General features: G+C 43.9%; 1 protein-coding gene across 1 annotated transcript in view; it reads right to left on the bottom strand.

Annotated features, from left to right (window-relative positions):
• LOC112562304 (transcription factor SOX-8-like) overlaps window positions 1-6,908 on the bottom strand; it is a 29,356-nt gene extending 22,448 nt beyond the window's left edge. The window contains 1 exon segment of the mRNA XM_025235477.1: window positions 6,003-6,908. Within this exon segment, the coding sequence (XP_025091262.1) occupies window positions 6,003-6,448 (446 nt within the window). The 5' untranslated portion in view covers window positions 6,449-6,908.
• Between the last annotated feature and the right edge of the window lie 20,589 nt (window positions 6,909-27,497).

The following is a 27,497-nucleotide window of genomic DNA, read 5'->3' as shown; positions in this document are numbered from 1 at the left end:
GCATCAAAATCGTTAACGGAAGAAAAAAAATTTTACGCAGTATGTTAACAATCTGTCCATTGAGAAAATATTAACTTTGTTATATTCAAAAATAAAACAGTTTTCGGATATCATGCGCATTAGGTTGGCCCCTTATCGCATGGCTTCAAAGTTCTAATTTCTTGCACCAAGAAGTACAGCAAAATTGCATCTCCTGTGTGTGTATGTTATCGCACACCGCATACAGAAGTCTTCGATCTTTTAGTCTGTATATTTGAAAACCAATGTTTTTGTTTTGTAAATCCGAACTGTTTTCAGAAGGTTAAGGGTGGAGATGGAGGACCCGGACAGTATTTTATATGTAATGACGAATTTTAAAAATAATCTTAAAACTGAGTAAACTGTAAATATATTATTTAAGTTAAAGCCACTTGCGATGTAGTGATCTAGATTCATCTTTCTGAAAATCTGTGATATAAAAATACTCTGTACATAAGGTTATTCAACCACGGGCCGTCTTTGCCTCGAAAAAAAAATCATTCGCAAAATTTTTTGATATTCACCCCACTCCCTATTTGTGTTACAGTTCGATTCACGTTAGCTGCTAATAATTTTGGAAAAGTAGAAGCAGCAGAATCATTAAAAACTCATCTTTGTCAACATGAAAACTGTACTGGGGAAAATCCCAAAATTATGAATTATAGGAATGGACGACTAGACGAGAAACAGAAACTCTGAATATCCCAACTCTTAAAGGGACCTGGAGGCAGGCGGGCAAGAAAACAAAGAGACAAGCATACCATCCTACTCACATTATAGAGCTAAGCTTCGTTTATTCGCCTTGTATCTCCACCACCTTCCTTTACAGGCACATACATACCCCATACTCTAACCCGGCTTTACTTTCTGAACTTGTTCCGCTGTTGCGGTCACCCATCACACCCTGCCTGTGACCTCGAGCAGGCTGTCCTCCACTCAGGATGCCCAGAGACCGGAAGAAGGCAAAAGGAGAACAGAAACTTGTGCGGACAGAACAATAGCGATAAAAAATGAATTGAAGGATGAGGATGAAAGTGTTCTATACAATTTCTGAAGCAACCGCAACGCAAAGTGCTACGATTGGATGTTCGCAGACCCGAATTTATTAGTCTATAAAAACAAAGGAGAATGATATTCTCTACAGAGTTTGAAGCTTGTTAAAAGAAATAATAAAATACAAAGCAACCAAACCTGATGGTGGACTTGACAGGGGAGGGAAGGTGAAAGGTAAGGTGTATGGGAGGGTGCACATCATTTGTGGTGATGAAGTGGGACAAGGACGAGCAGTTTAGTTTCTATGTGCTCTTCACTCAGGTGTGCTTTATTCATCTTGTGAGCAAGGACCGAGAAAGCCATAAAATTAATTTCCTCTCCGATCTTAGTAGCACAACCAGGGCACCGTGAAATTCTTTCTGGACGGACAAAAACAGAGAGGCTGACAAAACGAAAAAAAAAATTAAGATAAAAATCTTACATGAAACGAAAACTTACACAAAAAAAGAAACATAGACAAATAGAAAAATGTAAGGAAATATGTTTATTATACGTTGTCTTCGCATTTGTCGCACGCTTGAAGAAAGAAAAGTGAGCCACCTGTATGCCCCGCACGTTGCCCCGTGCCCGGGCGGTCGGATACATTTGCAGTCGCCGCACAATCTTCGCTCTTCCCTGACATAAATCACCAGGCCTCAGGTTGGTGAAGTCACACACCACCTCGTTCCTTTCTTGCTATTTCTTGCATTTTGTCTGTGTGTGTTCCTTCTATCGCCCCCCTTTTTTTCTTTTCTTTGTATTTTCTTGTCCCTTCATCCACTACCACATCTATCCTTCCAAACACTCTTACAGTGTCGTTTTTAGTATATAAAGTCGTCTTCGGCATTTGGGGGCCAGGGGTACGTTGGTTGGTCGAAAAATTACCGGTTTTATTCAATCTGGCTGCTAACAATTTTGGAAAAGTAGAAGCAAAGAGCAGAACGATTTAAAAAAAATAACCTTTGTTAACATGAAAACTTACTTGGACCGACTTGTCTCGAAATACGGACAAAAATGTTTCTCTGCTAGAAGGCACATCATTCTGTATGTGCACAACATAGTTTGCCCTGTCTTATTAATGATTTTTTTATTGTTGTTGCTGTGGAACTGGGTAATGTTGCTAAATCTTTTTTTGAAACAGCTCGTGGGGATAAGTGGCCCGGAAATGGGGGTGGGAGAACTAAATGAAATGACATGTCGTGTTTGACCTTTCAGTTATGCCACATGCTCTCCTGGTTTCCGTGAGTGAAATTCCCACGAACAGCTTGGTTCATCTGAGAATGTGAATATTGCGACACAAGTATGTAGTAGGTATTTTAAATTATATAAAAAGCTCTTTAACATGCCAGTTACATATACATCTATTATATATATATTTCTACTTATTCCTACTCTTACATCTGCTCAGAATTTTGAAACAATGTACCCATTGACTGAACTGATTTGCGTTACAATCGGCTGCAAACACTTTTCTGAGTGCACATCGAGTAAGTATTAGACTGTAATAAATTAGTCAATAAAAAAATGTTCATAGTGAAATTTACTGTTTTCTTTTTTTTTTTTTAACGTTCAACTGGTGCCTATGAAATCGATCCCCAGTCATTTGCGCTTGCCAAAGTCGCAGAATGGACTGTAAATGACATCAGCAACGAGAAACCCCGTGTTTAGCGAAACTCATTAGGGCGGCCAGCGAAGGGGGCAGGTCCTGGGGCGTGGTCTGCGGTGTGCTCGTAAGTTTCAGCACGCCCTCCTTATTTGAGCCTTTCCTTGGTAAACGACCTGGCGGGGTGTTGTCTTCAGCCCCTAGTCTGGACAGGGACGATCAGCGGGTGTCTACTTGTTAATCGGTGCTCACCATCAACATTACATTACAGCAATGAGGCTCACAACAGAAAAAGAAGAAGAAAAAGAAGACGAAGGGGGGAAAAAAAACCCTGGAATACAGGTCCGGTTACTCACATGGTCGTAACCTCGATCAACGCTCGAGTTGATCTTCCCCTCCCACATTATTTTCTGAGACGCCATGTAGAATATTCAGGTGTGCTGGACCTGAAATAGGGTGACACTAGGGGTAGAGAGTCGGGGAGCGACTGCAGAAACCTGGTAGCAAGACGTGTGCACGGCTATTGCTCGGTAATGAACCGCCTTCGCAGGTGTCAGTATCGTGTGTGCATGCACACAGGTCTTCTACCCACCTTTCTCCCCAAACGGGGTAAACGTGCATAATGCAACCATTGGCTCCCTTGAATAATTCCAGACTCGATTTGCATTGATCACGGTCTCTCCTCTTCCCTCCGCCTCCCTTCTCCTACACCTGCCTCTAAAACGCGGGATTTTTGTATAACTACTTCTAGGCCGTTACTGACCATGGGTGTGCATCGTAGCGCAGTTTCGTGGGCAACACAATACAACCCAAGTGTTAATTAAACATGAATCTGTTATGGAGATAAAGCTAGTATACACTCTTCTGGGACCCGTGTAGTGAGTGGTGACACAACTTCGCGAAGTACTGTATGTAATACGTGCCCGCCACGTACCATTTTACGTAATCCATCTCGGTGACATGCCGTATCGCCCATTAGTCCTCATACACCCCGACGCTTCTTGACATAGCCGGTGAGACAGACTGTTAAAGGAGTCTTTCGGCTTATTTTCCTGTTTCCCATTAATTCTTAATATTTCTTATTTTCGCGAACAGAAAACAGTCGACGCTGATAACTTTGGGTTCGAGTCTAAGGAAGGGAGAGGATGATGGAGTTGAATGTGCTGCACTTGAATCTCAACTCTAAGGAAGAGCATATGTTTTCCAGAGGGAATTAGTCAGATACAACACTCAGGAAGAATTTTAACAAGAACATCTGCATAGTCTTCTTTCGGTCGTCGGCCGTTGAACAGCGATGTGCGCCAAACACGGGACAACCCGTATCTAGACATGCTCGCCTTCTCCGTCCAAGATGATGGACTTAAAGTGCTGCCTCCCGACCCTTTCCACTTCCGCCAGGGCCGGGAACAGCTTATAAAGATTAGATTCCCACCTAACAGGCAGCGGGTATGTGCGTGACGTGGCTTCAGCCCTCTGGTCTCGCTGACAGTTGCTGGTCTCATGACTGTACATGCTTTTAGTAATAATTTGACATGAACCGTGCGAATATGACACACATACCTTACAAAATCCAACACTTGTGTAAAGTATTGCTATGAATGCACCTGACGAACACTGGATGGACACTACGATGAATCTGGACCTCACTAGCTTGTCAGTTCGATGTTACGAATACATGAGCAATGAAGACATTAACGAATGCCTTATTCCATAGATCGTGTAAAACAAAGACGGATAATGCCGTTTTTAAAAGGACAAATATAGATGAACATTTGACCCAGTTTAGCAAAGTATTTAGAAACCCATCACGTAAAATCTTGATCAAATTTTCTCCATATTTGTCTTGTTAAACTGGACCTTTCAACACCCCGTTTCTATTGCATCTGGTGACTATATGGTCACAATATACAGTTTACTTCCCGGTACAGATTACACTCGCACCTCGAATAACTATCTACACTATTTAAATTTCCAGTTATTAGCAACGCTTTTTCTGAAATCAAAAACTTCGGGGTGTATTTATTGTTACTGGAAACTCTCGTATTTTTAATAACTATCTACAATATTTATTTTTAGTTAATAGCAACGCCTGTTTTTTGAAGCACTGTCTATAGGGAGGTTTTTTTAAAATGACAACGCTCTTATCTCTAATAATTATCTACAGTATTTATTGCCAGTTAACTGTCAAGGCTCGTATTTCGACTGACTTCCTATAGGGGGAATTTTCCCCCGCTGCAGTTTCAGGCAGACGCCCTCCGTACCTGGCAAAACGAGCGTCAAGAGTATACAACGACCACCACAAGAGTGTGGCTTCATTCATCTGTCAGCTGTCATGGGTACCTTCTGGACGCCACCACCAGTCACACTCATTTAAGTCTCGGTCATTTATCAAAGCCTTAGAAGCTGTCAAGTGACCTGCCTTCACTTTGGAGGTAGGTGAGGGAAGGAGTGAGAGACTAGAACGATGGTCAATGTCTTTGGTTATATAAGGGAGAAACACAATAAAGGGAAAATATGGGGTAAGAAATGTCTCTCATAGCGAAACACAGCGAGACATTACTGCTTCATCCACAAACACGCTTTTACAAAAAGTAAAACTGTCTACATTTTCATTTGTTGCATTGTTCAGGTTAAAAAAAAATCATGACAATTGCACGGACTAACAATTGCTCACAGCGCCAGGTAAACAAAAATAGTCAAGAGAATGCAAATAACTTCGCGCTTTGACCTACAATACAGCTTTACTAAACAGACACAACGATGAACCAGAATTATTGAACTGATCATTGCAAGATAACATGAAAGCGACTGAGACAACTTTGACACACGGCAGCAGGCAACGTCTGGGTAACGTCACAAACTAAACGACAGCCAACCACTTCGAAGAAGAAAAAACGAAAACAAACAACAACAACGACAAAGATTGCTAGATGAACAAAGAAATTTCAAGAACAAGCAAAGTCTGAATTGCTCCATCTGATAGCAGGCGCCCAACCTCCGCACACAAAGTCGGTGGATCTGTGGGGAAACGACCGTCAACTGTGACACGCTAAGCCACCACGGATCCCGCTGGCGTCCTCTGAGTGACGTGAAATAAACGACACGGGACACCTGTCACCGTTGGCACGGGGTGCATCGAGTTTCATTACAAAGACCGCGATAATGGTGAAGTCGATCTCCTAGGCTTACACTATCGACAAACCTGATCCTCTTCTCCTCCTCCTCCATGCTACATGAGTGACTGATGACAGCAGTCGGTCATTGTGTTTACTAACATAAATACGATCACAGCAAGGACAGCGACAACGAGACAATGACAATGAACTCTCCTTCTTTCTTTCTATCTTACCTCCAGAGCTTTCCGAGGGTTTTGCTGAGTTCGGCATTGTGCAGGTGAGGATACTGGTCAGCTAGCTTGCGGCGCGCGGCCTGGGCCCAGACCATGAAGGCGTTCATGGGGCGTTTGATGTGAGGTTTCCTCTTCTCTCCGTTCTGGCTGCGCGCAGGTGTGGTGACGAGCGACCAGTCGTACCCTTCCAGCACGTGTGACACGGCGTCCTGAATCTGCTGGTTGAAGGCCGACTCCTCCAGGCTACCGGCGACTGCTGCAGCCACGGCTCCAGCTTTGATGCTGAGGTCCTTGCCGCCTGGAGACGACTTGCCCGACAACGACATCTCCGCCGATCCACCTGAGCACATGGAAGGATGCGGACCCTGTCCTGCACCCCCGATGTCAAGGCCAAGAGGCGATGGTGAACCAGATAGAGGTGAGTGTGATCCTTCTCTATCACTCATTTTTGTTCTGATTTTCTTTCTTCAAGATGTTAACGAAGAAACCGATGAACTCGTCCGTTGAGCGAACGAGAACAACTGTGCGGTGTCAGTTTCCCGTTGGTAGAGTAGCCAACTGTCCGTCACGAATACACTAAGTCCTTCTCTCACTCCAGTAACATTGTTGAGCGCAGCAGACGATTGGCGCAAACAAGATGCAACACGATCGATTGTCTTCAGCAGAGAAGGTCTCTTGGTTTCAGGAAAAAGAAGAAACAAGAACAGCGGCAACCTGTTAGACGATCAATCTCAAGAGGCATGTAATCTCTGAGCCTTAGGGTCCGGTTGTGGGCTCACTGCAAGAGCATGTATCGAGGCAGCAAACACAGCACCCTGTCCGTCCCAAGTCCAGAAGAAAGTGGCGCCTTCAACTCAAGAAACCTTGTAATGAATTACTCCAACCACCGACCGCTCTGGGCGCGAGCTGACTGTTTCGCCATGTAAATTAACAGTCGTGACGGGTGTGGCTCCGCCCACTCCGCCACCCTGCAGCCAATCCGATTTCAACAAAGCGAGAGCGCGGAGAGTGCCGTCCTGGAGCCACGAAGGGCGGTGGAGGAGGAGAGATGGAGGGTGGAGGGCGGTGGAGGAATGATCGCTGTCAACTTGGTCTTCAAGAGATTTCTCCATCCTCCACTCCAACTTTCTTCTTCTCCTCCCTCCTTCACCTCCAACCCTCCATCTTTCTCTCCCCCCCCCCTGGACGACATGACAGTGGCTTTAAAGTGAAGAGTTTTGCGTGCCGAGGGGAGAAAAACAGCGGTGAAAGTGTGTGCGCACCTAGATCAGACATTTATGAACCAAAACCTCAGCGTGGCGAGCTAATGAGAGAAAAATAAATACAAGCAAGCAGCAATGCATGTGTGCGCGCGTGCAGCCAGAGGTGCGCGGGTACGGCGACTTTTGATGTCACCCACCCGACTAGGGCTTCTGCTCTAAGGTCTGGAAATTCGGAACACGTGTAGCTGCCGCAACGTTTCTCGTGAGAGAAAAAAAAAAGAAGGTAGTAGGAGTATGTGTGTGTGTGCGAGCGCGTGCGTGTGCGTTTTGCCAAGATATTGATAAATACAAAGTAGAAGATTCGGCTGAAGGTGGGGGTCAAGTCTAGCTTGAACTGCTCACACACCGGTGATATCAAGACGATATTAATAGTCATGATTTGTTGTTGCATAGATTGGGGGGAATCAGATGGTGGTGTGATTTATATTTGGAGACAGATTTGGTATGATAGTATATGAACAACTTGTTTGCATTCGTTTTTTCCTATTTTCTCTCTCTCTCTCTCACACACACACACACAATCTCACGCGCTCAAACATGGTTTTAAGAAACGGTATACATACACATACGCTGGTATATATGAGTGTACATACTTGCACACAAGTATGCACACAGCAAGACGACGACAGATGTAGCAAAGTTCAGACTTGTTCACTTTTCCATTCATGACTAATGAACAGTGGTGGAGGAGGGTGGTTGTGGATGATTGCGTGTTTCTCGCGACATATCGAAAATTTCCCGGTAGCTACGCGGGTCATAGTACGGTCTGTGATTTCTGAAGCGAAAAATAGTTTCTCCGCAAACTCATTAGCTAAGTTCGCAACGATCCACTATTTATACTCTTCTAACATAACTACAGAGAGAGAGAACTAAGTACACCCACATATAAATATCTCTTCATTGTCGGTGTTTACTGAGCAATTGACATCAAGTACTGCACTTAATTTTAATCTGTTATAATTGCCACTTAGTTTTGATATTTTCAGAGCCAATTGACACTTCCAATTGCTGGTTTTAGGTCTACGGATATAGGGGTCTGTAATAGTGAAGGTGTTTTCTCTGATAAGAACGCCTACAAGTGTCTTCAGCAACACCATTAGTCATGCTGTGGATGCTGTGAGTGTCATGGCTCATGCGCTGATTGCTGTTTGTAACCGCTATTTGCTTGCATCACTGCTGTCTCTCACGGACTGTAAATGCATCCTCATCAGTTGCTATGTGACACAACCAGTTGCAAAATTGTGTTGGTGCTTGAAGTTGCGGTGTAGGATCATTATTCTGCTTGAAACAGGGATATAGGATCATGTAATAGTAGAGGTGATGCTGCTGGCAGGTGCAGTATAGTAATGTAATCCTACTTGTAGTGGTATATTGGGGTGTGCAGCTGCTTGTAGTAGTGGTATATACAGGAGAATGATGCTGGTAGAAGTGCTATTGATTATCGCTTCTAGTTGTAGCTGCTGTTTATTTTCTTATGTTTGTAATGTTTGTACTGTCTGCAGCAAATGTATAGAATTGTGCTGCTTGTAGTGTAGGATTATACTGCTGGCAGAAGTGGTACAAGATTGTGCAGTTGAAATGGTAGTAGTATAGGATTGTGCCACTATTACTAGTGTGTAGGAGTTTGCTGCTGATACTCGTGTATAAAATTGTGTAGTTAATACTAACATACAGGATTATGCTGCTGATTATAGCAGCTCAGAGTATCCCGATCGGCTCTGTGAATCGGCTCTCCAGAAGTCTTGTAATGAATTGCTTCAGTCAGCAATCTCTTTGGGAGAGAGCAAACTGCTTCATTCTGTAAATTAACAGCCTTGATGGGTGTAACAATGTTTAGTACCACCGATGTGGAAATGTTTTAAAAACAGCGGGTTTTTTAACCGGTTAATAATCGTGTTTCAGTACATCTAAATGTTTTACGAAATCTGTTACTGATCACGTTTTACGATGGCTGTTAATCTGTTTTGGGACAGCTTTATTAGTGACGCAGTGTCTTCAAAGTCTTTCATATAGTTCATATAGTTCTATATCCGAAACACTATTGTGTGCGTCCGTGCGTGTGTCTGTTTTCGGGTTAATATGTCATAATTGTGTGTGTGTGTTTACGTATAGTGTGTATGTGTGACTACCAACAGCCGATCACCATGCGTCACTAACTCGTTGTGTCACCGGTCGATGGGATGTTGACACATTGATGGAAGCTCTATGATGCAAAGAACATGTGCAAAAGCGGATAAGGAATCGAAAATAAGTTTGGTAGTTATGCAACCCTTGACCCCGACTCAAAACAAAAACAAACAAAACAAACAACAACCAAAGACATTGGGAATTATGGACTTTATTAAATGCGGTGTGGCAGTCACAAAACTAGTGTTCACATCACAGCAATGTATTTGTATGTGCCTGCCTCCATTCAACTTCAACATAATAAATGTTTATTATTTCTAAGATATTTATTTTGAGATGCTACTCTTACCCAAAGCTCGATAGCAAAATTTTTGTCGTAAAATTTGTCTCACGTGTTAAGGCAGAAATCCTCATAGTTTTCATCTCGTTCCACGATCCAAGTAAATATGCCTGCTGGGGGGGCCAATACAATTAAAATGTATCTACTGAGAATTACATACTTCGGCAAGAATGAAAAAAGGAAACAAAGATTTAACATGTCTTCTTTATTGAAAAAATATTACCACACATTGAATGCTGGCTTTTTAATTTAAAAAGTGTTTGGAATGAGGGGGGGAGGTATTGGTGTTTTGCACCGAGCCAGTTACTAAGGCTATATCACGGCAAAGCAGCCAGCCCTGTAAACACATGCCACTTGCAGAGAAAGAACAGCGTGCCGGAGACGAGATCTGAACCCAGGACAGACTACTTTTCTTCTTAAAAACAAGCACTCGTCTTTGACAATTAGCACAGTTTGATTGGGCGCATGTTCAATTTTTGTGCTTAGAAAACAATACCAATTCTACTTATATGCCAGAAGAAGCAACTGGTAGTGAAGAGTCGAGAGTAATGTACCGCGATGCTGCATGGGAGCGAGTGTTAACAGAACTGCGACTCACGCTTGACCCACACGTTGGGGGAAGCTTTGTTGTCCAACGATAAACCTTATCGGAGGAAGCTGCGACGAACCCTGCGTCGTCTTTGGCTGCCAAAGCTTCGGGCAAGCTTGCCAGGGCCAACGGCCTTGAGGGGTAAGTGGTCGGGAGATGGGTTGAAAAGGAGGCAGTTGCGCAGAGGCGTGGAGATGCGTTGCAGGCGTACTCGGGGAGTTACTCACTTCCCTCGCTGACGGATGGCGACCGAGAGAGAGGGAGAGTGGTGGTGATGATGGTGGTGGTGGTGGAAATAGTCGTGGCGCTAAATATAGAGAAGTTGGTGGGTTTCTTGGGATCGGGCGAACAGCTGTGTCGTGTAGGCCTCCCCCTCCCCACCTTTCTCTTCCACCCCTGCCGCACAGCGTGGGAACCGCGGGACACGTACAGCACCGCGCGGCAGACTGCACAGCCAGTGACCCTCACCTTCATCACCGGCGGCATGCACGCACGAGCGGCAGGCTGCACTCACTCACAATTTCTTCTTAAACTTTCTAAAGAGTTCCAATTTTGTTTAAACGTTTGTTCCAGAATTGTCAACATCAAAACCAAAAAGAAAAAGCCCCACCCTCTTACGATTTTTGGTTCTAGTGTTGAAAACATTGCAGAACTCTAGCATTACATTCAGTTACTCATCCACTTACTCATAAAGACTCACTAAAAGTGTTTCGTAACGGTTTTTGCAAAGCGTTCTCGAAACGACGATGGCTTTGGTCACGCTGGCCAGAAACGGAGCGAGAATGCCAACCATGCGGTTGACACAGGCCAGGAGCGCTTCTAAGGGGTCAGCTGGCACACCGACCCCGCCATGAGTCGCGAACCACAAGTTGAGTAGACTCGATATGGCTGAAGATGTGTCTGATGCCCAAGGCTGAAGACAATATTATGCATAACACAACCACAGCAAGAGTTTACAAAAAAATAAATTAAAAAAATTGAAGAAAAAAAAACGAAGAAGGAAAGAAAGTGGTTGTGAGATGTGGGTGGTAAAGGAAATCGGAGAGCAAAAACGACATGCCAAAGGAAAACCAAAACAATGAACTTGCACAAAAAAAAAAACACCCAACAATGAAAATTCTTGTTCGTTAAAGCCCATTGTCCAAATAATAGTAAATATTGTACATAGGTACAAAATCAGTTTTGTTTCAGTTTCTGTTTTCGCAAAGCCAGTGAGGTTTTGTCGCTAAACTCTCCGATCCTTAACCAGACCAATGATTGAGACTTGATCCTTGGTACTCCTGTTATCCCATGGGTACGCTAACATCTTGTGGTACCATCGGAAACAGGTGCCCTCACTGAGGCTCCTGTAGGGACTTCAAAAGTTGCTTCGACATTTCTAGAGGAAACAGATCGCTGGCGGAGCCGGCGCACGGCAGGCAGGGCGGGGCGACACAGAAAATAAACCCTTACGTGCTTTAAGTGCGGGATGGGGCCGTGCTGTCGTGTGTCCGCAGACATTGTTTCGAGCGCATGTTTGTAGTTTCCCGGTGGCTCCCAGTATTTCCGCTGCTCAATTCCGGAAAGCTTCCGGTTCAGAGTTCATCATGTGCGAGTTCATAAACCCAATGTTTGTAATATATCATCGTGATAGGTTTGTGTTCGGAAAAAGAGCAAGGGGGTAATTGGTGTGTGTGTGAGAGAGAGAGAGAGATGGACTCCAGTTAGAAACTATGAATTCTGTGAATGTATTGTTAAACAATTGTTGATACTATCTTTACCCATATTTCATAATTTCTCGAAAACATTATGTCAACACGATTTCTTTTTTTTATATAGGGTGACATCTATGTAGTTTGATGCAGAAGCCATTACTAACAAAACTAATTAACAAGAAGAGGAAGGAAGTGTTATTTCGAGGATTTTCAGATATGAAGCAGTTGTTGGAATAAGAAGTGTATCTGTACCCTACTTTGAAATGAATGTGTCCTACCACTGACCTATTTCCAGTCTCTAGGTCAGTGGTACCAAGTAGAATGTCACGTGTCATGACGCAATTTTATCGTGACGCTATTGTTTTGTGACGTGAACACTATTTTAAGTCATTCGATTTGATTTGTTGAAATGGTCAGGCGCTCTTCTGTCTGTCTTAGACAATGTTCATGCTTACATTAAAGCTCCACCGAGGCCTTAACTCGTTTCAAGAAACCCTGCGGCAACAGGAAGACAGAAAAAGGAATAGGGATGCATGTCTGGAACTCTTTTGTCAATGAAAGTGAAAGAGAAAACGAACTGCTTCTTTACAAAACCGAAACAGGACGTTTGTGTTTGTTGTTTTGTTTGCTTGTTTATGTTTGTTATAATATTTTTGGGTTTTGTTTTGCTTGTTTTTTCATGTTTTGTTGCTTATGTTTTTATTCTTTTTATACAACATCCTGTCGTACGATTTCATGAAGACAGCTGATCCGTTTTTATGTTTTAGACTTTAGAGCATATGAACGCTTCGTCATAAGCACCACAGTAGCAGCTGTATCATCATCAACTTCATTATCCATCATCATTAATGAAGATGGCAACTTAACCGCAAATTGAGGTTAAAGGCACGTGAAGGCGCAGCTAGTGACGTAACCCTGAACACCGTGAGGGTTTTGGGTTCGTTCTCTTGATCTCATGGCCCGCTGCTAGGCGAGGCCGGATATCTGCACGCATGTAACAAATTACAACCCAAAGCCGCACCGACTTCAGGCGGGGCCGGTCTGTCTTTGAAATGTGTTGCCACCCTGCGGACCCGCCGAGACGCCCAAGTCGGCCACCAAAGGAAACCAGAACGGAATCATAAGAGAGAGACATGAAGATGGGGGCTGCTTCTACGTCAACAACTATTACGTTTAGGTTGCCAGGCAACAGGCGACCAGCGATGTTGTTGGAACAGATAGCCCACCAGGTGGCGCTCGTGTTAGTCTCAGAAACTCTCGATGCATCGGTAGCATGGAGTGAGATTCTAGAAGGTACCAGCCGGTGGCCAAGCGCTCATTGTGTCCGTGTGTTAGTCTAGCTCGATCGCGAAGAAAATAAGTTTATGCTAATAAAATAAATTGCAGTTAATTATATTCAGTGTAGTTCGTGTAAATGAAAAAAAAATCATTTATATAGATAAACAATTCACCGACATACAGTAAAATGGACATGCACGAATATGCTTTTTTTTCTCCATCTGTTTTTCTCAGTTACACTCTTTCTCTCCTGTGCCATGCACATTTCAGAGAGAGAGAGAGAAAAAAAAAACAACAAACAAACATACGTACGTACATACAAAAACACAAATGTCTACTCATACACAAACGGATATTCATTCACACGCTCATGCATACAGGCATTAATGGGAACTACAGGATGTACACACATAACACGAAAGTCCAGAATGCTTACATGTAAACACGAATGGTCATAATACTCACACATATCAAGCAACGCAATCCACACACACATATGCGTGCAAACTCACGCGTACTCACACATACAGTCAATCGTTCTGTCTGCACCTTTACGTGAGAAATCCTCATATTCTCGGTTCAGCAGACAGACATCCTTGTAGAACTGCCGTGAACCCAGCCGTGGGTTCAACCACACAATTTCCCTCGAAGGCTGCATTCATCCTCCACCCATCACCTGCCCCCCCACTAACCTGGAAAAGAGTCGACAGGGAAGGGATGGTGGGTGGGTTTAAGGTTGGGAGGGCAGGCGTGATGTTGGGTGTGGTGGTGGTGGTGATGATGGTGGTGGGGAGGGGGAGATCGAAGAGTCGATGTTTTCCTCAGCCACTTGTTGCGCGCACCGTCTCGCACGCGCGTCGGCTGGCAGAGGGAGGCGTCACACGTAGTCACACGTCTCGCCTGACTTCAGGGGAATAGCAGCACCGCGTGACACTCCGTGTGTTGAGATCAAGTGTTCTTCTGTGAGTCTGGGGATGGGGGAGGTTTCCAACCCGCTTACTACATGTTTGCAAACTCAACTCCGGGGTGTTGGGGAAGGTGCAGGAGGGGAATGGAGAGACTGGTAAACGTTAATCAACTCCAGTTTGCAGCTATCTCGACGTCATCTGCAAATTCTGTCGCCGATGAAAGACGGCAACCGCTACTCCTCAGACAGGAATGGATGTCAGGACTTTAAGAGTTACAGGCCTGTACCACGACATGTAAACGTGTGCACAATACTTGCAGTGTACCGTAACATAGAGTAGCATCAGACGTTAGCAGCAGTCTCCATCTCACCCCGTCTCCCTCACTTGCTCTGTCTCTGTGTGTCTGTGGGTGAGGGTATGTATATGTGTGCGTGTGTCCGGATATTCCAGTCACTTGTCTGCCTGTGACTATCACCTCCCGTCTTCTTGTCTGTGAACCTGTCTGCACGTGAGTCGCTCTGTCCCGCCTGCCCGCCTGTCCTTATCTTATATTTTCACCCGCTCCTCGCCTTTACCATTCTTAAAGTCAGCGTCATCATCGTGTGCAGCTATTCACATTTAGCAATCGAAATAATTTTGTTTAGAGGTTGAGTCCATTTGCCTGGTTCTTCTTGCTTTTTAAAAAAATTATCTAACAGCTATTTTTCTGGTTCACTTTCTTCAGTATCATCCTTGTTTATTTGTTTGGATTTTTTTTTCTGTTTATTTTTTGTTTTCTGTTTATTTTTTGTTTTTGTTTTTTGTTGTTTTTTGAAATCCTGCTTCAAAAAGATTTTGTATTTAAAATTTTCACCAGACCCGTTTTCATTCAAATTTATTTTAAATTTCACAATGTAACGGATCATTCATTGCTGTCGCACACATATATACTTCCCCCACCCCACCCGCCTAAAAAGAAATATTATGCAATCCACTTCTGTCCATTCACCTTCACTTTCAGCCACGTGATCCACCCAATGACCAGTCAATCCAGTCAACAAACAACCGAGCACTTGATTCACACGTGCACAGACAGGCAGGCACGCGCGAGTTCTCGGCTCGCTAGAGCTGCCATCCGTGTGTCGCCTCCTCGTAGACAAACGACTCCATCGTCTGCTGGCTGGGGGTTGGGGTAGGGAGCGCATTCCGTCTCGTGCTGGCAAACGTTCCGGAGCTGTTTTCCATCCACCCTCCTCAATAGTAAAGGAGACGCTTTGCCAGGCGAGGGCTTTGGGAAACGTGTGGGACACAGGCTTGCAAAGCTGGTGGTTCGCCCTTTGTTGATAGTTCTGGTGACGGATCCTAGTCAAGATGTCTATCTGCAACAGATTTTCACTTGGACCTTCGGGACCGCAACTGCCTTATCGGTTTCATCCGTAATTGTCGCTGATGACGGCGACAAGGAACACCCTCTTACCACCACCAACGACCCTTTCGCTTGGAAAAGAAAAAGGGGGGGAAAAGTTTTTTCAAGGGGAAGTAAAGAAAAAAAATTCCCTTGGCGAGTAGCTATAGGTCTTGGTGCTCAGAGAAAAGCTTGTTGCTCACAAGAGAAAAACCGGAAGAGAGCTTTCCTGTGAGTAACGGGATTGCGTTACGAGTGAGCTCGGCTACACAATTCCATGAGAGAGCAGCCCTCGGTCGGTGCTCTCGAGAAGGAGGGAGAGTTTTTCTTTTTGGGACGAAATTAGCGAAACGTTGACATGTTCATGATCAGAACAATATTTTATATCAGTGCCAGCATTATCGGCTACACGCCGATAAACCAGTATATTGCCCCGAGCGGCACTGATATACGCAGACCCCGAGCCCCGACTCCCGACAGTGGAGCCTGTTAGTAATGCACCGGAGCTCGACAGGCTCGGCGTAACTTTTCTCCACGTCACTCTCAGGCATGACTTCTCATCGAGGCTCTGTAAAACAAACGAGAAAAGCGAAGGTTTGCAGGCAGCATATAAATTATGAGAATAAACATATATATGTTTTCTTAATCATAAACATGGGTGTACATATATGCACACCCGCAAACAGACCAAAAACATAACGTACAGAATAATTTACATTAACAAAGCTAGATTACATACAGACACTAAAACGAAATAAGCGAATAAAAGAAAGCTATTTTTTTCTCTTACACACACACACACACTCGCACACGTGAGAGAAAGGGAGAATGTATTGAAATGGAGAAAGAAATGAAGAAATAAGTCAAGATTTCTGCAAAGCGTTTGAAAAGGAAAAGTTAATCGTTAAGAAGTCTTATGGATAGGTTTCAACGCCCTTTCCCTAACGTCCTTCCTTCTTTCCACTCTCATGTCGTTTGCCATCTTTCTTTCTTTTGACATAGAGGTAATGTGGGGTGGGATATCGGAGGTGTTAGGGGGTTGAGGGGTGTGAGAAAAGATGACTTTAATGTTGGTTCGTATGTAAGGGCTGTTACCATTTCATTTAAAATCCGTTATCAAGATTTCACGAGGGTGTTTGGGGGTAATGCGGGAGGGAGACGTAAAAGGTCAGGGCAAGAGATTTGGTTGATTTGACAGGGGAAGTGCTTTCACCTCGCGGTGATTTTGCACTATACGAGGAGGTGAATGGGTGAGACAGGCGGAGGAAACCGGAGTACTCGGTAAAACCTTTGCTGGCAAGTCCTGTAAACAGATGTCACTTCCAGAAATACCCATGCCTCGGGACTTATTCTCAATCTTGGACAAACGAGCCCCCGAATGGGAAATAAGCGCCAGATAACAAGACAGAGCCAGAGAGAGAGAGACTGCGAGATAGAGGGAAGGGGAAGAAAGAAAAAAACAGGGGCAGAGAGAAAACTAAGAGCCACATCTTTGTTAATCGGACCGAGGTGGGAGAATGGGGATTGTAGGGCGCGGTTTGGCTGCAGAGATCTTCTCCGGCAGATATTTAGTTTTGTGAGGTCCAAATCTCAGATATTCAGAACAGACAAAATTACGATGACCAAATTTTTGCTATATTTCATCTCAAATGTCCGGTCAATTTTCCCCTTAGAATAGATGATCAGACCAGAGACCACATCCTCGTAAAATTGTAGTCACCGTTTGCCAAGAGAGTGGAACAAGGGTGTACTAATGATGCTTTGTTATTGTATTGAATTCATGGGCAGCTCGACTGAAGATATTCTTCGTACTGAAACCATAGATGTTTATAACTTTTATAAATCATGTTACAAAAAATAAAATTAGTCGTTTCTTAATTTCTTTTCAATTTGTATGTGCTCAATAGGAATATGACAATAAAAACGCAAAACTGGCTCTAGTTTTTTAATCTGCCATAATTATTGTGTACATCACAAAATTCATGCTAATAATAACTGACCGACGGTTAATACCTGTAAAAAAAAATCAAGTAAAAAAACTAAGTTTTATATTTCTTTGCCTGTCTGTTGTACAGCTGTTCGGAAGCATCTCTGGGAAGTGTCCAGCAGTAGTCAGTCAGCATGGTAGTGGACCATTTTCCCTGGTATTTTTTTCTTTCGATTGTTGCGATAGCTTGATGAAAACGTTCGCCACGTTTATCACTAACCATACCACAGTTGTCAGGAAAGAAATTCAGATGGGAGTGAAGGAAGTGGATCTTTAGAGACACATTGCAGCCAAGGTTCTGACACTGCTATCAGAATATCTTCTACTAGTTGCTTGTAGTTTTCTGTCCTGTCATTCCCGAGAAAGTTTGTAGACACCAGGCGAAAAGCATTCCGTGCTTGTTTCGAATTCGTTCGAATCACAGCAAGGTGTTGAACCGGTCAACTGGGGACTGTAAATGGCATTGATGGTCTTTTGCCATTCAACCACTGTGAAAGCTGTGTTGCACATGTAGCACAGCATGTATGTGGGGCCCAAGGCTTGTCTTGGTCGCCCATCTTGCTTCCGAAGTAAAGATGATTTGCCTTCTTCACTTGATAGGTGATACCTTTCTTCTGGCTGGCAGTCACTTCCCCACAAATATAGCGACAATTGCTCACGATATTAAGGCAAGATACATTAGGATCTTTTAAAGTCAGTAATAATTTCAGTGTTGATCAGTGTTATTACTCACCTTCATAACGATCGAAATTTTTTTTTTATTTCTGTCTCTTGTTTTCACACATTCCCCCTTCTGACAGTCTTCATCTTTCCGCTTGGAGTTTCCATATTTTTTGGCATGTTTCATATGTATTTTGAAATGACATGCGAGTTGAATACTGCTAGAAGGGTGTGTCTCATGTTATGCTGTCTAACCGAACAGCCAAAACGACAATTGTTCTGTTGTTGAAAGAATACGATCATCCCGAGTGACATTTTCTCTCTTCCCTGTCTTTCTCTCTTTCTCGCTGTCCTTTCTTCTCTTTCCTTTACCCATCTTTCTTTCTTTCTCTCTCTTTTTCTCTCCTTCTTACTGTCTAGTTTTCTCTCATTCTTTCTGTCTAGTTTTCTCTCATTCCTTACTATCTCCCGTGCTCACCCTTATTCCTCCGCCACACCACGATCAATTTTCGTCTTCATGACAGTATAATACCTTCTATAATCGTATATCAAGTATATTTGATTTCCTCTCTTTCTTTCAATCTCTTTTTTCACTCAAGAAAGGATTGATTGTAAAGTGTTTGTCATCTCGTCGCGATCCTATGTTTCGAGTTCAGATCTCGCCTCGAACTCACCCAGCATTGGATGTGGAACTGTTAGATGTTGAAAACGCATTTGATCATCATGCGTTGTGAAAAATCGGGTTGTCTTCCACTTTCGTCGAAAGGGCCGTATCCTTACATCCTGTGTACCATGGATGGTCGGAAACTCTGCCATCTGATAAAGCTGTAAATAAAGCATGGCGTAATTCTGCATTGCTACACGCCGAGCAAGTATTCGAGGACACCTATTATAAAAACTAGGTGAGAAGAATCGAAGCCAGAAACGACACATTTCATCAGTGGCGCTGAGTGGAACAACAGTGTTGTGCTGCCAAGACAAAATAGATGAAGTGAAGCTGCTGTGGTCCCCGCGCCCTAACGGCACGTGACGATGAAACTCAATTCTGTCTCAAGTACAGACTGATTGATGAGGCTAACACTGCCGTGGGAACGTCATTGTTTGCTAGCCTTATCACTGCTTCTAATCTTTTTACCAATCTCTTCTCCTCCTCTCTTTCTCTTGCGAGCACACACACTAGCGCACGCGCGCGCGCACACACACACACTAGCATGGTCACACTCACACGCGCACTAACTTTCGGAAATCACCTCCGCTTATTTCAGGATCCCTTAAGACATTTTTCTCTTTTGTTGCTGATGTTGATGATAACAACGGCGGTAACCACAGCGTGGCTGACGACTTGTTTTTAAAACATTTTTAATGATAATCGAGTTATCGGTGCAATCAAGCGTTTACAAGAACAACAACAACAACACAGCAACTGCAACAACAACGACAACCATAAACCTGCTGACTGGTACGGTTTATGGTATCTAACTGTTTTTCAGTCTTCGCCTGTTGGTTCGCAAAGTGAATTTCTGATAACGATAGCAAATTCATTTAAAGCATCTACATTTTCTTTGTCATCTCCGTCTGGTGATGTCTAGGTTTCCAGAATGGCAGTGTTTGATACTGCTGCGTCCCTTGATTTCGCTCTGAGAGAAGCCAGACGGCGAGGCCTGGTGCAGGCGAGAGAGTCTGCCACGGAAGCTGATAAGAATGACACAAGTGTCACCCTGTTTATCCGGCACGGGAAGAACCTGTGACACCTGTTCCAAAAAGAAAAAAAATTGGTTGCAAGTGAACTGGGAGATTGCCATCTGTGCCGTGCCCCCACTCGCTGACATTTGGGATCAAACAATGTCTTGGGAAACTAAGACGAATCTTTTGCGAGGTCTTTATTTAACCGTTTAGACTGTTTAGTATGGAGAACTGTTTATTTATTTTCTTTAATTGACCTCGGCAAGTGGGTGTTTAAATGAGACATCCAAATTAAAAGAATGATCAGTCTTTTTTCAGAGGGAACAATGATACCTTCATGTATGTATTGCCTAACTTTGTCTCTCCGTGTTTCATTCTTTTCTGTCACTCTTCTTTTTTACTGACTACTCACCTACCAGCGTGAACTTTGAGGCCAAGGGACTAGCGGGATGCAGTTGTGTTCTAAATGTATCTCGAGAACGGAATGGGGAGGAGTATTCACCCAGATTTGGGTAACTAGTACCTTGCACGGAGCTTTAACCAGTTATTAAAAACAAATGTAAACCCTACTAGTCCTTTAACATACCAGTGTGGTTCTTTAACTTGTTGGAGTTTTGTTTTTTGTTTTTGGTTTGTTTGTTTTTTTTTCATTTTGTTTTATTCGTCTTTCTTTGCTTTTTTTTCTTTCTCCACGACTACTTCTTTCTTCACATATCTATTCCTTCTTTTACTACATGGCCAGATGTATGCTACAGTGAAAGGCTTTTTTAGAATTCAACTAAACAAACAAATACGTATAAAGGCCATCAGGCTGCACACACCACATTCGCGAGTACACGTAAATAGTCATAATAATCCCATCTATCACTCCGATAGAATCGGCCTTTCGCCACCGCCAGTCAGTTTATTTACACTCAATTTTTCTCCACTCGTCCTATTCTTTTTTTTTTTCGCCGCCGCCAGATATCAGAGTCGCTCTCTCTCACCAAGAATTAGATTCATCAAGATAGCTTGTTTATACATACTCTGTTTAGTCGACGCAGACGTATGCCACAGACGACAATCAAATGAGAAAGACAAATGTCCATGCGAAAACCTCTTGCATTGCGATATCTCTTGTGACAAGGGAGCCGATGACAGTAAACGATGTTCGTGTCACAGTTTCGTCTATGACTTATTCTCTCGTCTAATGCTGTCACTCAGGCACTCTGAGGGTTAAATGGGAGAGGGTGAAGAAAAAGGGAAGAGAAAAGGAAAAAAGAGCAAGAACAAGAACAAGAAAATAGAACAAAAAGAAAAGCAATATAGAGAAGCATTAAAAACAGGGAAAGTGCAAGGAATTAAACAATAGCAATTTAGAGTAGGAAGGGGAACAACAATCTAGAGCAGGAAGAAGAACAACAATATAGAACAGATGAAGAAGATCCATAACAACATAGTGCTGGAATAACAATAAAAATTTAGAGCAGGAAGAAAAAAAGGCAACACTGTATTGGAGGAAGAACAATAAAGGTGCAGGAAGAACAACAACAACACTATAGAGCAGGATGACTGAAAAGAAAAGTAACAATAATAAGAGGAGAAAGAAAGAGAAATAATCAAAAAGAAGCAATGCCTAAAGAACAAGGGAAAAAACAAAACAAAAGCAAAACAACCAAATACAAGAATAGAATAAGAGCAACAACAATGAAGGAGGAAGAACACGTTGAAGAAATCATGAGAGCAAGAAGAACCCCTGAGCTGTTCAAGAAACGAAGATGAGCTGTTGCTTGAAGTAAGATTCTGTTCAGCTGAAAAGTTCAAAGAAAAGATAGAGACTGCACGAGACCCTCCCCAGCACGTGCGCACAGGACTCTGGGTGCCATGGGGGGAGAGCTGGATCACAATGTGCACCTTTGTTCACGCCACCACCCTGACCGAGGCGAGGTTGGAGCGGCGAGAACCCACAGACTGCCACGCGAGTAAAGGACAACAATCAACTGGTTATCCACACTAAGGGCGGTTACTCTAATGTCAAGGAGAAACGTTTGGATTTCCTTTCTGTTGTTCTTCTTTGTTTTCCAAGATTTCCACTCTCCCAGAAGATTTTTTTTTTCATCTTGTTCGATCGTTTCCTCAAACTTTTATCTTTTAAACCTGCAAACAACGTATGTTGACGTGTTTGTCCCGTGAAGTTCATTGGCTGCCAAGATTAAGCCGCTGTTAACCAATTATCATCATTGCTAGGCGTGAGTTCATCAGCAGGTCGGGGGCTCTCTCTGATCTGCTCACAGCCTCTTAGAAACTTGCTTCAACTAAAGGTAACCTGCTGTTGTGGTTAGTCATGGCATTTGATCCTTCTTGTTGGGTCGCCTTTTGTACCCGCCATGGGGGTAGTTGACGTTTAGAGCGATGTGTTTGAACAAGGAGGGTATTGTGCTTAGTCTATGGCAACATTCAATCACCATTTAGCAGTTGTCATATTCCGTGCGCAAAAGCTGTCGTTCATTGTGGACGTCTGCTACAGCTACATTACAACTTTTTTATTTGGAATTTGGGGGGAAGGGTATGAATGAAAGAGCAGCTCTGGGTGGACTTAGAGTCGCTCTCACAGTTACATTCTCTTGCCCAAGTAACAAGTTTAGAGTGTAAAATAACAACTTTTCTCCTGACTATTTTCTTTATCGTTGCGAAAGTTCATAACAAAATGGTGATCTTCCCCAAGTCCCCAACCCCCATATCTCTTTACGTTTGTAAGTCTCAGTAAAGACAACAACAGTCGTGTCTTAAGAAAATGTGTCATGGCTGAGCATGCGCTGAATATTTGGCGAAATACACTTTGAAACGGTTTTTTATGTTTCGAATGATGACGTGGCAGATGGTTTTAAGAGCAGCAGTTTGTCATCTACTTCATTATCAGTTTCCATTACTATTAGTAGTTATTTTATTATGGAATATACATAGACTAAGCGAATAAAGAATATAGATGGCTGAAAAGAAAGTGCAGTACAAACTGGAGAAATGTTTGCATCTTAAACAAGTTATAATTTACAAAGCATACAAAACAAGGCAGAAGAAAATAAGCTAACGAACAATCAACGACAAAAGAAATAAGACGCCTCTAGAGGAAATATGTGTCAACAACGCAGTTTATGTTACAGCAGGAGCGATAACTGCGAGAAACATCAAAAAAAAAGATGTGCACCGTACAGGATGCTGATGACTAAACTCAGAATTGACATTTAAGGAGGAAATGACCCTTAACTACCTTAGATTTTGCAAGTGAGTCAGCCTAACCTACCCGAGCGACACTCAGCAAACAAATCCACCCCTCCATGCACAGGTACAGTCTGCTACTGCTCATCACACGTCTTCAGCTGGGCCGCATCCCACTCCAGGTCACCCACAGCTTCCCGCAAAACTTTTTTTTCCAAACCCGTCAGAGGACCAGCGCACTGCTGTCAACGACAGATGAAGAGCATCTCGGGAGTTTTTCCATTGCCTCTGCATCTGGACCACATCTCCGAGCCGCTCCGGGAGCATTCGTCATAGGGAGGTCAGGGACTGAGGGTCCGGATTATGTATTTCTACAAGATTGTGGTGTTTATCCGGCCCGATAAACCTCGTATCTCGCTCGGCAGTGTTGGCGTGCACATTGATTGACTATCATCAGGCATGTTTTGCGATAAGTTCTATCGCTGAGTCCTCCCACGCACGTGCATTCACTCGAGTGCAAAGCAACCCTCAGATGCCTGATGGTAACTGCGGACTGACTCCCACAGGAAGGTTTAGCTCCACCTGGTGTCACAGGCGTGGTGGTTTGGATTGTGCTGCGAGTAGCAGAAAATTACCTGTCAATGCAACCTTGATAATGCAGTAAACCTCTTTTTTCACGTGCATGAAATTAATGTCATAATGTTTTCACGACAACCCTTGTCTTCGGTGTGTTGGGGCAATAGCTCTATAGTCTCAAAATGATAATTGGCAAATGGTCTGCACTATAGTCTCACCTAAACAAGAATTACAGAAAGTTACACATTTATATCTCCTCCCGTCGTGTTCTTTCGTTGAGACAGTCATTTGTTTACGTTTCACAGTCATTGCAATCTTACGAGCAAAACCCACACTGGAATCATCTCCTAACGGTATTTAGCGACCAGCAGTACCTTAATGGTTAGTGAAGAAAAGCGACGCCATTCCGCAGGAGGGGAAATAACTCTAATCATCCTGTGTTGGAAAGGTAGATAAGAAAAAGGAAGGTGCAAGAGGGTTGGGAGTAAATATTTGAGTGTGCCAGCGACAGACCGGGAAGTGGCGGAGAACATTATGTAGAACACCCCGGAACTTGTCACTTGACGCAGGGGCGATAACAGGTAGCACGGGCAACCTGATTATCGCACCTTTAGAGCGGCAGATACACTGACATAGTCCAGCTCCCTCATGATCAGCTGCTCGACTTGTACTCGCCAAAAGACAGCTCTCGTGCCGGGGACCGAGATCTGGCGAGTCAGGGCACAGCGCCTCCGAAAGTCGAGAAAATCGGTTGACTTCACTCTTCTGTCCGAGAAGGGTCACTCCACCTTCCACCCCGCCCAACCCAACCCTCTGGAGACATCATGACCAACTTAATACTTTAACACTGCTAACAGGTTTCTCAGTCTCCTGATTACCGTTGATTAGCGTCTCCTGATTACCGGGTTGCTCGTTCCACATGCAAACCATAACAGGTGCCAAGCAAGGTGTAGTTTTAGCAAAAGTGTTGTTGATACCGAAATATGCAAAGTTTTTAAAATCTGCTGCACGGTTATTTTAGAGAGCTATATGATTTTGCAGTGTTGCATCATCATCATCATCGTTAGCAATTGTAATAGTAGTGGAAGTCATGTGATGTTGTTCAGTCAGACTCGAGCTCCACGCATCAGATTGTGGCGAATTGAAGTTATTGACGGAAGTCAACTCGCAAGACTTCTTATTTATCTCCAGCCACCATACGCCATGGACGCTGGTCGCCTGCATCACTGACAGACGCGCTGGGCCGTGCCCACTCAAAGGGACGCTACTCTCAGGAAAACGGAAAGAGCCGAGCGTGAGCACCGAGCGGCCCGGTAGCCAACGGAGGTCAAGTGAAGGGCTTTCCCGGTGAGCCTCTCTCCCCGGCGCTCGCAGCGAGCTCCGCGAGTGTCTGCGTCAAACGCCTGCCACCGGCTAACCTTGAGGTTGGGGGTGAGAGCAGCGCTTCCTCTAGGGAGCTTCCTCCTCTCCTGGGCCGGAGGTTCCGACTGTTGTAATCAGCGAGTGCCTGGCTGCTGCCTGTTCCTCTCTGTGGGCTGCTGATAGAGTGGTTCGCATGGCCACCTTCGTTCGCTTGGCCAAGTGAGGGTTGCTGGGAAGCTGCAACTCGCCTGAGTCCACACACGACTGCATGGGAGATGCTGCGAGTACGAGACTGTGACGTCATCAACCGGACATTAGGACAGATGGGAAGAAGAGTCGAGAACTTGTCCTTTTCTGTGTTGGTGTGAACCATTTCCCCCCTCTTCTCACCCATTTGCACCACGCATGCGCATATCGTCTTTTAGTTTGTCCTTATATGGAATACAATTTATGGAATATGTCTTTTTATAACTTAACCCTTCTGGAAAAAGATGCTTTATTTTTGTGTTTAGTCCTACACCCAAACCACAACGCTGTGTTATACACCTTTACACCTTCCGGTGATCAGGGAGAACTTGAGTGACCTTTACGGGTATGACAACAGAAGCATAAACTCTTGCCAGGATCCCGTGTCGACAGGTTGAAGGGTAGGTAACAAAGTATGCTTTACTGGTCCTTAACGTCATAGAAAGTTAGGCATTACACTGACAAATTCATTTTTTGTAAAAGAAAAAAAAAAGAAAAAAAATGTTACGGAAACGGAGACAATCCAAAATTAGCACATGACCTTTAAGAACTGATTTTCTTGGAGCTACAGAAGAACAAAGACGATTTATAGAAAAGCTTACAAGCAGCAATGGTAAACATCCCTAGCCATTATTACTATCATTACATAGTACAGAGGAATTTCTACATTACACATGGGATATTCAATGCAAGAGTAGGCAGTGAAGAAATGAAACAAAAGAAATGAAAAAGGTTATAATATATTGGATATAGCAGACAATGACAACTGGCCGTGTAATGACTTTATAATAGATGGACCAGTCTTCAACACACTCAGATAAAAGATGGATGGCACATGATGGTAGAACAAAGAATCAAACTTAATATATATATATCATTAATGACAGATGGAGACAAGACCTTCGATGCTGAATTTTTGCATCACATGCCATAGTCCTTCCTGCCAGGATATCTGTCGAAAGCCTTCTTAAAGTCTACGATGTTGTAATAGAGGTCCCACTGATTCTGAAAGTGTTTTTTTTTTTTTTCTATCATGATTCGAAATTCTGCGCAACTGTGGTTCTGCCCGGTCTGATGCCAGCCTGTTCTTTTGCTAGCAGTTCCTCAGCAGTGGTGCTGATGCTGCTGTATATTACTTTCAGTGACTTTGCCTGGATTTGCTGATAAGGTTTATGTTATGTAGTCTGTGACTGTTTGTTGTTTCTTTTGGTTGATGGGGTATGACTAATGACTTCGTCCATTCTTTGAGCCATTCTATATGTTCTCAGACTCTTTGACACAGAACAACGAGGACATTTGTAGTTTCTTCCCCACCCTGCTGGAAAGTTGTCAACGCAGGCGACTTTCCTCCCTTCAGACTATCTATAGTTCTTCCGACCTCTTCCAGCTCTCGGTTCAGTTCTTCCTAAACACCATCTTACTTTTCTTGATGGCGCAGTTCACGTCTTTGTATTCGAAAGCTTCTTCGAGTGCTTGTTTTTCTTTATCTCTGCAAAGCCCTGATTTGGTCATGGAGATCAAGGATGTCCACAGTCAGCAAAGTGGAACGAGTGTCGGGCCCACACTGAGGGACAATGATCACGTGTCACGACTTAATGAAGGCGTCGTAAAGTCAGCTGTCCGTGACGCAAGGCGACAAGTGCAAGGTGAAAACTCGGCTGACAGGCGCTGACAACCTTACTCGCCTCGTACATCTCAAACGCTGGAAACTCGGGGAGGTGGAGGTGGATGAGAAGGAAGACGTAGACGAGAACCTGGAGTCGGAGGGTTGTGGAACGGTGGGTGGGTCAGGAGGGGTTATCACCGAAGACCCACCAGAATTTACGATGGCGCAACGTCAGTTATTCGTCTTTCTTTGCACTGACATGCACGCGACACTTTGACGCGCTGGAGGGAAGGGTTGGTGGAAATAAGACGAATTAATATCGGGTAAACTCTTGGCTGGGGTTTGGGGGAGGTAAAGGGATGGAGAGTGAGAGAGCGTGCAACCCTTCATCCCACGCAGTTTGATCCACGAATCAAACCAGTTCCTTGTTGCTGCGACTGGCGTGTTTTTTAGCTCATCTTCACATCATCTGCCCTGCTGCCTGCCTACAAAAGATACTCTTTGTGCAGAAAGTTTATCACGCCTCGCATCGCCAGCATCGCGTCTCTCTCCCTCGCGTCTCCGGTGCGCGCTGGCAGACTTTGCGGCAGCGCAAACA

The sequence above is a fragment of the Pomacea canaliculata genome, linkage group LG1, assembly GCF_003073045.1.
Source record: "Pomacea canaliculata isolate SZHN2017 linkage group LG1, ASM307304v1, whole genome shotgun sequence".
NCBI classification, from domain to species: Eukaryota; Metazoa; Mollusca; class Gastropoda; order Architaenioglossa; family Ampullariidae; genus Pomacea; species Pomacea canaliculata.
The sequence above is the reverse complement of the archived record's forward strand: the minus strand, read 5'-3'. Positions and strand labels throughout refer to the sequence as shown.